The 12,539-nt window shown below is 43.0% G+C and overlaps 1 protein-coding gene across 2 annotated transcripts in view; it reads left to right on the forward strand.

The window, feature by feature from the left end:
- The window catches only part of LOC124538464 (kinesin-like protein Klp98A), a 55,944-nt gene extending 45,559 nt beyond the window's left edge, over nucleotides 1-10,385 (forward strand). The window contains exons 15-27 of one of the 2 annotated variants that reach the window (XM_047115535.1): nucleotides 579-704; nucleotides 1,065-1,184; nucleotides 1,527-1,686; nucleotides 2,032-2,176; nucleotides 2,778-3,015; nucleotides 3,547-3,634; nucleotides 4,406-4,569; nucleotides 4,891-5,102; nucleotides 5,622-5,769; nucleotides 5,850-5,889; nucleotides 5,955-6,121; nucleotides 7,152-7,340; nucleotides 9,911-10,385. In XM_047115535.1, coding sequence (XP_046971491.1) covers nucleotides 579-704; nucleotides 1,065-1,184; nucleotides 1,527-1,686; nucleotides 2,032-2,176; nucleotides 2,778-3,015; nucleotides 3,547-3,634; nucleotides 4,406-4,569; nucleotides 4,891-5,102; nucleotides 5,622-5,769; nucleotides 5,850-5,889; nucleotides 5,955-6,121; nucleotides 7,152-7,340; nucleotides 9,911-9,946 — 1,833 coding nt within the window. In that variant the 3' untranslated portion in view covers nucleotides 9,947-10,385. The remainder of the gene's footprint in view (nucleotides 1-578; nucleotides 705-1,064; nucleotides 1,185-1,526; nucleotides 1,687-2,031; nucleotides 2,177-2,777; nucleotides 3,016-3,546; nucleotides 3,635-4,405; nucleotides 4,570-4,890; nucleotides 5,103-5,621; nucleotides 5,770-5,849; nucleotides 5,890-5,954; nucleotides 6,122-7,151; nucleotides 7,341-9,910) is intronic. The other variant, XM_047115536.1, reaches the window with a different exon arrangement.
- Nucleotides 10,386-12,539: the final 2,154 nt, after the last annotated feature.

Genomic DNA, 12,539 nt, shown 5'->3' on the forward strand with positions numbered 1-12,539 from the left:
AATTTATTTGAATATATTTTAAATATCTCATAGTCCACAACCTTACAAAAAAAATTGTTACATAACAATTTACAGTCAATTGTACATGACGACATGTAATACAGGCTGTGTATTTAGGATTTGAATATCAGATCATCAAAGTCGACAGACACTGGAACTGTTTTGTATTATCTAAATCTGTGAATAATAATAAGTTTCTAAATAAAAAGTTAAATAAGACGCGAGTATAATTAAATTCTAATCGACTTCGCTTCGAGAACCACTAGTAGCGTTAAATCAGTCCATTCACTTTCATGCAAACAATACGTGTGTTTTTATTTTCTCATAACCGAAACACCGCCGTCCCAGTTAGTGTCGATGCTTGCTTCAGCCGCGTAGGTCTCCTCCGCTGGTTATTAATTATTTTATCAAGTGGATTTTTTTATTTCAAGTAATTACTCGATCGTTTTATCGTATTTAATATGACCGAACCTTTATAGGACTTTTTAGAGTTGGTAATTTATTTAAACGTATAGATACGTAACTTGAAGTAAAGATTTCCACCGTTACCATTATTTTGCTACTCCCGTGCCCCGTAGATTGTGAAGGAGGAACTGCAGATAGCGGACCTGAGACGCCGCCAGGGGGGGGTCAAAGACCAGCTGCAGGAATTTGTCAACACCAAGACTGAGGAACTGCTCGCGCAGGGGTACTACTTGGATGAGGTGAGATAGGAGTTCGGATATTATGAAATGAGAGTGATAGAGATATGTAATGCGTTATATAATATGATGTTTAAATGTATGTAACTTTAGGGAATGGTTTAATACATGCTTATGATTATTGGTAGTTGAATATTATGATTAATTATTTATTTTAATAATTGATTTGATATTGGAAAGAAAATTCTTAGCTTTTTGATAAATCGTGTACAGTGTTCGAGTTTAAAAGGAAAAACTGGATACATTTAAATTTAATCTTCCAGTAATGTTCTTTTAAGTATGTTTTGATTCAATTTGTCATTTTTTTTTTTGTATATTAGATGTTTACGGCTCAAGGGTTATATATGATTTTGTTTTTTTCAGAGCCTCACACCGAGTCCAGAAAGTCCTCCTTCAGAAACCTCCACAGAGAGCCTGATGCATCTCCTGCAGCAGTGCGAGCCCAACACTGCAAAGAGCATCAAGGAGACCGTTGAAAGACACGTGAGTTGTTAAATGGTGCAGCACCATTAATTTAAACACTTTAAAACGATGTAAACTGTAAAATGTAAACTGGGTGACACATTTTGGTCTCACCATTTGAGGATAAGATTTGGAGTCAGCACGCTGACATCCAATGACAGTTTTTGCCTATCTGACGTCATTGGTCATCATGACGGTCACGTGATATACAGTACATGTAAATTACGACTTTCAATTTTAATGCATTGAACATCAAAATATTTAAATATATTTTATTTTTACCCTATTGAAGTGGAAGATGGCCTCGATCAGCCAATTAAAGAAAAATATCGTCTCAGTAACTATCTGTTATTATTGTAACAGAAAAAAGAGTTGGAGAGCTTGGAGCAGGAGCTGCAAGGGCGGGTGGCGAGCGTGGCGGCGCACCGCGTCAAGGTGGAGCGCCTGCAGCAGGAGCTGGCGCTGCTGGCGGCGCGCGAGCGCGGCCTCACGCGCGCCCTGGCCGACGGCGCGCAGCACGGAGGTGTGGCACCGACACCGAATGCTTTTCCAACATTTGGCCTACAAATGTCTCTGTGGTTGGCCTCCTCGCCTTTTGAGGAGTTCCCGATTCGGGACCGTAGAAACATGCGATATGAGTTTGATCTAATACGTGCCAGTTTCCTAACGATGCTTTCCTTTGCTGCCGACCACGAAAGGAAGGATACATAAAATAAATATTTATAGGCGATGGCTCGAGCTCGAATCATCAATCTTCGGCTTAAACTCATGCGTTCCAACGACCGGTTTAGTTTTACCCCGTGTTTTTTTTTCATAGTAGCCAAACAAGTATATAATCAGTAGTTGATTGTGTGCGTTGCGTGCGCAGAGTGCGGCGCGGCGCTGCCGGCGGCGGGCGTGCAGCGCAGCAAGTCGGAGCTGGTGCTGCGCGGGCGCGCGGGGGGGCCGCCCGCGCGCGACGACGCCGCGCTGTCGGCCGACGAGCGCCTGCACTTCCGCTCCAAGCGCCTCAGGTACGCGCGCTTGTCGTGAGCTTGAGCTGTCATTGATAACCTCTGTGGTCGAGGAGCGTGCGCGCCGGGTTTCAAGGGTACGCCACCCCGAGGTCCCGGGTTCAATTCCATGATGACAGAAAATTTTCATTAGTTTTCTATTTTGTCTTGGACCTGGGTGTCTGTGGTACCGTCGTTACTTCTGATTTTTTATAACACAAGTGCTTCAGCTTCGGGATTAGAGAAATGTGTGTGATGTCGTCCAATATTTATATTTTAAAAAAATCGCTTTAAACATTTCATATAAGTAACGCCAGCAGTTATTTCTATTTATTATTTTAATTCTGGCTGTAAAATTGGGGCCCTCTATTTTTATTTAAAAAAAATCGCTGTAAACATTTCATATAAGTAAAGCCAGCAGTTATTTCTATTTATTATTTTAATTTTGGCTGTAAAATTGGGGTCCTTGAGTGATACACGTGACCCATCCGTACTAGAACAGACAACTTTTTCAATAAATAATGATTATATTTTAATTACGCTTAAATCCCTAATGTCAGTAAGAGCTGGTACGTCCTGTAAATTGCACTGTTTTCAATTTATTTATTGTTTTCATTTTCAGCCTCAGCCTGAGCCTCGACCCGCTGCCGTCCCCGAACTCGACGCTGAACACCTCCGACACGTTCCACACGGCGACGTCCTCGCCGAAGCCATTCCCATCCGAGTCCTCCCTCCCCACTCCGTCCACGACCGAGGTCTCGGGGTTCGCTAGCGACGAGCCCACTCCCCTGCCCCAGTTCAGGCTGGGTCCGGCGCCTGATGATAGCGACGATATGTCGAGCACTGAGGATTATCACAAGGTAACACTGTTGGAATATTATAACAAAACACATAACATGGGAGTGCTCTCCATTCAAATTTAAATAAATTAATCCAGTAATTCGCCAGAAGATAAATAATAGTATAAAAAAGCGTTCGAAATGCCTCTGTTGCCAAATTAAAAAAAAAATGGAACGCTTGCGTGCAAAAGGTTATTATACAATTAATGAGTTTATGATCGATAGCACACCTTGGGAATGAAACAATCGCCTCCTGGCTATTTCATCTCATATTAAATTGTTTATTTATATAAACAATTTAATATGAGATGAAATTATATATGAGACAAACAAAAAAAAACCCGCTGAGTTTCTTTCGCCGGTTCTTCTCGGGTCAGGGTATTTTCTTTTCCGAACCGGTGGTACTGTTTCAATTGACCATCAATAAGAAAGTGTAATGCTTCTATATTGAATAAAGTTATTTGAGTTTGAGTTTGATACAATTATGAGAATATAAATCGAATATGCGAATTTGAAATTGATTATATTATAATATGGAAAAATTGTTCTCAGCCGCGGATAGTGGAGGGGCAGTCGTCTAGCTCGGTAGAGAGGTCGCCAGAGGAGAGGCATCAGAGGACGAAGTACAGGAGGAGAATCAGTACGTATAATGCTTAAAGACATATACACTCAGTATTATATTAATTGATTGTTAGTAAAAAAACTCAAAAAAAAAAAACTAAATTGTATTTGTTTTGCTCATAGTCGCCTCACGCACACTAAGACATCTAGTAGTTAACATAACTTACTCACGTTTATCAGTGGTAGGGGTTTGTGTGAACCTGTTTATAACAAATAACAGTACTCAGTATTGTTGTGTTCCGGTTTGAAGGTGAGTGAGCCAGTGTAACTACAGGCAAAAGGGACATAGCATCTTAGTTCCCAAGGTTGGTGGCACATTGACGATGTAAGGAATAGTTAATATTTCTTACAGCATCATTGTCTATGGGTGACGGTGACCACTTACCATCAGGTGGTCCATATGCTCGTCCGCCAACCTATAACATAAAAAAAACAAAAACCCACTCATTAGATATTCTGTCGCCACGCAACTATATTTTTTATGGTTGTGTTCCGGTTTGAAAGGAGAGTGAGTCAGTGTAATTAACGACACAAGGGACATAACATCTTAGTTCCCTACGTTGGTGGCGCATTGGTGTTGTAAGGAATGGACAGTAGCGCGAAATTTTTGTATCTGTAATAACGCCTACCATAACGTAAATCGATCTATCTACAACAAAATAGCTAAGAATAATCATTTATTTATGTATAGGCATTTAAATTTTGGCATCCGGAACTTTAAACAAAGCTTTGACGTTTGTTAATATACATACTTTCACTGGTTAAAATAATGATTGGAGAATGATTTTAGGAATGATGTTCGTAGGTGACGGTAAGTCCCGCCGGCAAGTGACGGAGGCCGAGGCGCTCCGGGCTATGCAGCGGCTCTGCTCCAGGATCGCCTCGCAGAAGATGCTCGTCATATCGTCGCTGGAAAACGACTGCTCCAAGGAAGAGCTGAACAGACAGATCGCAGTAAATATGACATTTGGAAATTGTAATGTTTGCTTGTTAATGGAAATTGTAAAATGTTTTGTTTACGGTATTTTTTTTTTTGTTGACCCTTTTTTTTGTACGGTCCGTACAAACTTTTAGTGATAGTTGATAGTATTGTGGAATATAATTCTTTGTTATATGATATTAATTAATATATTGATTGATTTAAGTAACTATTACTAAATGATATGATGAAATAATGTGAAAATGCTTATGTGACGATACATAACACTGTATTTGTATTTACTTATATCTGCGTTTCGTCTAATTCTATACTCATTTATTAATGTTTTACAAAAGGTGCTTCAGGAACTTCAGAAGAAGTACGTCCGGCTGGAGATGGCTCTGCAGTACTCCTTCTTCGACAACCAGCCCAACAAGCGGACCATAATGGTGACTCCCATCCAGGAGACCCCCTCGCTGACGCTCAGCGAGAGCGACATGCAGGTGGCCAGCGAGCCCGCCGCCGACGCGCTGCACAACGGACGCTTCGACGACCCGCTGCGTTGCAGGTCAGTGCAGCCTTTTTTTTGTTGTACGAGGAGGAAAGGTATTTACGCTTCCCGCCCGGCCGGGGGACCGGAACGGGTATGTCGAACTTGACCGGGGCCAATAAGGGTGACAAACGTGGAAAGCGCGTCTAGTGCGCGCCTTCCTCCTCATCCTCTACGTGCTCTTGTGACGAACTCCTCCGAGTCCCCGTCAGTGCAGCCTGGGCCAAGGAACTCATCGAATCCTTTCACTTATTTTGTTGTAGCCTGTGTTTGCTTGTACCACTTAGTTTATCAAAAATTAAGGCTCTATGTGGATGTGTTTAGTTTCAATGGTGAGTGTGTCCCAATATATTTAAATCGGATGTAACATGTTAGTTGGCGGCGCACTGATACCGTTAAACCTACTTGTAGTGCCAGTGTATACAGATCAAAATTGCCACACATCGAAAGATGACTAAAAAAAATGTATTGTGATTCAAAATTAGCATTAGAGATTTAAGAAGCTTTAACGGTCCGTGTACATTTCCCACCGTGCAGATTAAAGGAGACGGAAGTGGAGGCCTCGGACAACGTGTCGACGTCCAACGACGAGCTGGCGGCCGAGCCCGCGTGGCGCGACCCGCTGCGCGCGCTGCCCGCCCCGCCCGCCCCGCCGCGCGCGCTCGCCCTGCCGCGCCCGCTCTCCGTGAGTGCCCAGCCTACCCGCCAGCGTCGGAGTTTTCGTTTCAATAGCAGAACGCATTTGAAATGTGACGTATATTGCAGGACTACGGCGCCGAGGGCCTCGCGCACCCCGTGGACTTCGGTAAGTGTCGCCCCCTGGCCGCCGGGAGCCAACGGCCCGGCGCGCCTGACGGTCCGTGTGTGCAGCGGAGGTGGTGTCGGTGCCGGGCTGGGTGACGCGCGGCGCGGGCGCGCGCACGCACCACGAGTACGAGGTGCGGCTGCGCCTGCCGCACGCGCCCACCGCGCTGCTGCGCCGCTACCGCCGCTTCCGCGACCTCTACCTCGCCGCGCGCGCGCTCTACGGGGACAAGGTACGCCTCATGCGTCTGCTTGCCACTCGATCGCGGGATCGCTGGCGGACTAGCGAGGGCATTTGAAGCCCCCATGTTTTAAATTCATATATTTACGTACTGTAAGAAATATTAACCGTTTCTTATGTCGCCAATGCGTCGCCAACCTTGGGAAATTAGATTTTATGTCTTTTGCCTTCTCTCTCAAGCTGGAACATAAAAAGTCAATAATAGTAAATATTGCTGCTTAGTGGTTAGATTGTATTAATCAGGGCCGTAGACAGCGGGGGTTTTTGCTTTTAAGGCATTTTTGAGGAAAAAAAAATTGAAATAATATCGTTCTCTATGAGTATGAGGTAATCTAGAAGATCGGGCGGAAGCAGTTGAGAGCAGGGGGAAGGCATTAGTGCATAATTTATACGGGTTTCCGAGGAAATTATGCAACTGGATCACCAGCTTTTTCGCAGATCGGAAGATTAAAGTCGTTATACATATATGGTGCATGCTCTGTTTTAAAATTCTTCAATGCTGGTGTTCCACTAGGTTGCGGTCTATCCCGAATTTTCAACGGGAAAGGTTTCGAATTTCCGAGTTTCCGAATTATCCAGATTTCACCTTCGGACATCTCGTCAAAATTCATAGCATCACCCGCACCACCTTGATATTTAAAAATCCACAACGGCGCGATTTTTAAGACAATTTCTACCTCGCACAACAAATCTGTTGAACAAGCTTTCGTCGACGATTTACCGAACCGATATGACTTCGGAATCTTTAAAAAAAGGACCGTAATCCTTCCTAAAAGGCCGGCAACGCACCTGCACGCCCCGCAGATGTCCATGGGTGGTGGTAATCACTTTCCATCAGGTGAGCCTCCTGCTCGTTTGCCCCCTACAACATAAAATATCTTAGGTTGTCTTTGTATAAATTACGTATAATTTTAATATATTTATGCTTATTTTAAAATAAACCTGTTGCTTGTTTCTGGAGCACGACGAGATGATTACAAAAAAGTCTACGACCAAATACTATGTCACGACGGGTTTTTTAGGTGGCAGCGATACCTTTTCCCGGCCGCGCCCTCTGGTCTTCAGAAGCGTTGGCACGTTCTAGAAGACCACAGCTGGAGACGTTCCTCAGAAGACTTCTGACGGTCTGCTCGACGGACAGACGGTGTCCGCTGTACGCGTCGCCAGTCACCCGCGAGTCGCTTGTCGCCTTCTCGCCCTTCTTCAGAAAGGTTTGTGACCAGTGGATTTAATTTGTTAAGTTGTGTATGTCTCTCATCCTCTATTACTGTCTCACTTTCATATAATGCCAACAACATGACAAGGCTTTTGTTATAGCCGGCGTTTTTTTTAATTTCCATTCACTCTAAGGATCACTCCATGACTTGTTGCCAATGTTTACATTGCGTCAACTACCACTCTGCGCAAATACTATCTTTCACTTCTCTGTATATTTTAACGTATAAGGTAACAGAGGCTCTGGAATCGAAGCAGCTTTGAAAAGTCATACAATTTGGTATTGCAGAAAAACAATACGTAATAATTAAATAATATATTTAGTCGGACAAGAGGCGTCTCAGTGATCAACAGGTTCAATACCGCTAGTGATCACCGACTTCACCGAGGCTCTCTGAATATCAATTTTAAGGCCGAGCGCGTCCGTCTGATGAAGTCCACGCTCCGACCAAAGCTGCTCCAAACCATTGCGGGATCTGAAACATTCCAGTCAATCCTGGAGAACCGATTCGCTGCTGTGGAAACCACAACTGACGTAAACCAGAATCTCGAAAATGTAGTTCGAATTCTCAGGGCAAGAAGGCACGAGATGTTGTGGCATGCAGCGTAAGGGCAGGAAGTCTAACCTTTCGGAAGAGACTTTAGGGCTCATGAAGAAACGACGTGAAAACCCACCTGTCACTTCGTCAGAGAAACGGCAATTAAACCAAGAGATCAGCAGGCGCGTACGACACGACCTCCGGTGCTCCAATACTCTTGCAATTGAAAGAGCTATGGAGCAGAATCGGGGGTCTAAGGTGTTCGTACAATCTCTTGGAAGGAGCCACCTGGCGAAGTTGACCACAGCAAGTGGAGAAGTCGTTTCTTCTAAGCCGGCAGTACTTTCGGAAGTAGAGGACTTCTACGGCCGTTTATACGCATCGCATACATCTCGACCTAATCCCGAAAATGAGGATCCTAGAGCTACATTAACACGCCATTTCTCCGAAGACCTGCCCGAAGTCAGTATTGGCGAAATCGAGACTGCTCTTGGACAGCTTAAAAATGGAAAAGCCCCTGGAGAGGACGGCATTACCACAGAGTTACTAAAAGCGGGAGGTAAACCGGTACTTAGGGAACTTCAGACGCTTTTTAACTCTGTCCTCTTCGAAGGGAGAACTCCGGAGGAGTGGAGTAGGAGTGTGGTCGTCCTGTTCTTCAAAAAGGGAGACAAAACCCTGCTGAAGAACTATCGTCCCATATCCCTACTGAGCCACGTCTATAAGCTGTTTTCAAGAGTGATCACGAACCGTCTTGCGCGAAGATTCGACGAATTCCAACCCCCGGAGCAGGCCGGGCTTCGGACCTGATACGGCACCATAGACCACATCCATACAGTGCGGCAGATTATACAGAAGTGCCATGAGTATAATCGGCCCCTGTGTCTTGCATTCGTGGACTATGAGACGGCCTTTGACTCGGTTGAAATCTGGGCTGTTCTGGAGTCCCTGCAGCGTGTTGCCAAGTTGATTGGCGATATATCCAAGTGATGAGATGTCTCTACGAAGCTGCCACCATGTCCGTCCGAGTACAGAATCAGGAAACAAATCCCATACCATTGCATCGAGGAGTGAGACAAGGGGACGTTATTTCTCCCAAATTGTTCACTAATGCAATGGAGGAATTGTTCAAGACGCTGAACTGGAAAGAACGTGGTATCAACATCAATGGCGAATACATCTCTCACTTGAGATTCGCAGACGACATCCTCATCGTAGCAGAAACGCTGCAGAACCTGCAACAAATGCTGAACGAGCTGGCTGATTCTTCGATGCGTATCGGCCTACGGATGAACTTTGATAAAACCAAGGTCATGTTCAACGAACATGTTCTATCGGAACCGACTACGATACACGGTACCGTCTTCGAAGTTGTTCAAAAATATGTCTACCTCGGGATAGAAGAATTCAGCTGGGTTGGGCAGCGTTTGGAAAGTTACGTCAAATCTTAACATCGTCGATCCCACAGTGCCTTAAGACGAAAGTCATCAATCAGTGCGTCCTACCCGTCATGACATACGGAGCCAAAACGTGGACACTCACGTGCTTCGTCAGCCTAAAGTCGCTCAGCGTGCTATGGAAAGGGCTATGCTCGGCGTTTCTCTGAGGGATCGCATCAGAAATGAGGTGATCCGTCGAAGAACCAAAGTCATCGGCATAGCCCACCGGATTAGTAAGCTAAAGTGGCAGTGGGCTGGTCATATTTGTCGCGGAACCGGCGACCGTTGGGGAAAACGCGTTCTAGAGTGGAGACCGCGTCTCGGCAAACGTAGTGTAGGACGTCCTCAGGCACGGTGGAGTGACGATTTACGCAAGGCGGCAGGCAGGAGCTGGATGCGAATGCTGCAAATGCGAATGCGGATGCTGAGCCGGAGAAGGACCACAGTGGCGTGCACTTGGAGAGGCCTATGTCCAGCAGTGGACGGGTACGGGCTGATGATGATGATGATTTAGTCAAATGATTACTTCTTTGGCCTGCAACTCTGTCGCACTAACGAGACAACATGTCGCACGTAATAATTCTTTAGGGCGTGTTCGAGAGCGGCAAGTGCGGCACGGGATGATGGCGCGCGGAGCCGGTGACGCGCGCGCTGCGGCGCGACGCGCGGCGCCTGGCGCGCCTGCTGCTCTCCGCGCTGCTGCTGCTGCTGCGCTGCGCCGCGCTGCTCGTGCTGCTGCTGCTGCTCTTCCTCGCCAAGCGCCGCAGGTAGGGCGCCCACATACTCGTACTCGCGGGACACTGCTCCGATGACGCGCCCGTTCGTTTGACGTGTACCTGAATGATTATACAATTTTAAACGAGATGTCGCCACGTGCTGTATTCTATTTTTGAAAGTGTCGTTGACGGAAGTAGATTTTGTAGTTTAATTTGAAATGATGTATATCTTAATCAACGCCAGACATTCGATCGATTTATATGGAAATGAATTCGGTGGAAATGTGAGAATTCCATTGAATATAGTGGTTTTGTTCCTATGCTACAACATTGCTACATAATACATAAATAAATGAATTATCAACTGTTCATAATTAAAACTTTTGAATTTGCATTCAAAGAAAAAATAATCATATTATTAAATTAGAATATTTACAACATAACATATATTGAACATTAAATTCTTAACGTAAAGACAAAATTAAATGTGTACGGCCTACCCGACACTATTTGCAAAAATGTAAATTGATAACTTACAATTTATGCTAAACCAAATCCGAATAAGTCTGGCTGAATGTCTGGCGCCGGTTTAATACGTACCACAAGACAAATAATAGTAAAGGGCGAAGGGGAATGTAAGGGTATATAATATGTTCGTAAGATACACGTAACTCACATACGGGGTCATATATCACAAACTAGTTTAATTGTTCAATAAACAGTCATATAATAAGGTACAAAATATCATGATTATATATTTAATAGTCAATATTACTGATAAGTATATAGATAAATACATATATATATGTTGACCGAGATAATTGGAAACGAGGTTTTTAATTCAGTATGAATGTTTTCACTCACTAAGGCTTGCAACTCCAAGTTAAATTATTTTTATTTTTGGCATTTTTGTGCCGTCGGTACACTACGTCTTGTAAACACAGCCGTCACTAATCTAAAGCGAGCCAATAATTTAAAATGGCCGAGCGCGCTTTTGTAAGTAAATAGATATAAATATTTTTTCTATGTTTCTCAACAAATTTAATTATTTTATTGGAAACTACTGACGAGTTTAAGTACTATAAAAAGATAATAAAAAAATGTTGGAATATTACAACTTTGAATGTTTGACGATGGTCAAGTTATAAGTGATAATAAAAAAAAAATTGTCAATAATTTCCGCCATCTGATGACGTCATAATAGTAGTAAAGTATTCGAATACAGTTTCTAATTATCCTGGTTAATGAATAAGTATAAGTATAAATGTAATTATATATCAAAACTACAATAATATATTTAAATACAGACAAACAATTTAGTAATATATATATAAGGAAAGAATGTATCTTTATAACTTTGAAATAGGCCATATGATTTTCAAAATCGATCGTACAAAAGCAGTTAACCATAACAATTGTAGGCTATATAGATAATTCCATCGTTTATTAATATATTTGTATTCTATGACCCTCAAACTCCTGTGCCTTTTAAAATGTTACAAACCTGTTTTCATCAGATACATGGGTTAAAGTCTCCATATTTTTGTACCTAGTTCCCAAAAGTTAATAGACAACGATGGCGCGTGACCACTAAGTGAGAAGTCTAGACTAATTCTTCCATGCAAAAATGTTTCCTCAAATATAAACGGGTCTAACCCACACACACACACACACACAAGATGTTACATGTAGTGCAACTGGGCTTTCTAGGAGAAGTATAAAGCTATTATTTTATAGACGTCTTTAACATTACTTGACAATGGTTGTACTTTACGACTTCTACACCTTGCCCCCCCCCCCTCTCCAGATTTTCCAAGATTGATTCCAAGTTACTGTTACGCGTCTTAGGAGCGTTTGCTTTAATTTTCTCGATCACAACAATAAATCGATCATCGCCTGTAGTGTCTTGTGATATTTTTATTAATGTCCAGTAAAATTCAGTTCCCATATCGTCTATTTTTATTGTTTTGAAATTGACAATGTGTGAAAAATCGCGTTCGTTAATAAAGGGATATTATATATCATTGTTACTAGTACGAGTATGTTAGGTAGGTGTGTTGCAGCGCGAAGGGTGCCTTTTACTGTTAAACATAAATGTTGCCAGTTTATAAGAAAACCACATTGAGCCTTATGTCAGTGGCTTTAGAGCATCGAAGATCTATCGTTGAGTCTCCTTAAACTAAAATTAATTTTAGTCGATAGGAGGTGACTTGGGAATATTCATAAAATATAGTTACAAATAACAATGATACAAATTTTATTCTCTAATTTATGTAAATACTTCTGCTCACATTGTGTGGGCTCGTGTGGTTTTTTGATAAACCTGGACACTTGACCAAGGGATGTCCTTAACTGATTTCCTTATTTTTACTTCTAGATCATTCCAAATCCCCTATTGAACTTGTCTCATAACGAGACTCCAGAAACTTCGACTTTGATTAAATATATAACTATCGTAGCTTTATAGCAAGCTATTATTTACTCATGTCTATAACAACATA

Source organism: Vanessa cardui, chromosome 20 (genome assembly GCF_905220365.1).
Source record: "Vanessa cardui chromosome 20, ilVanCard2.1, whole genome shotgun sequence".
Classification (NCBI taxonomy): domain Eukaryota; kingdom Metazoa; phylum Arthropoda; class Insecta; order Lepidoptera; family Nymphalidae; genus Vanessa; species Vanessa cardui.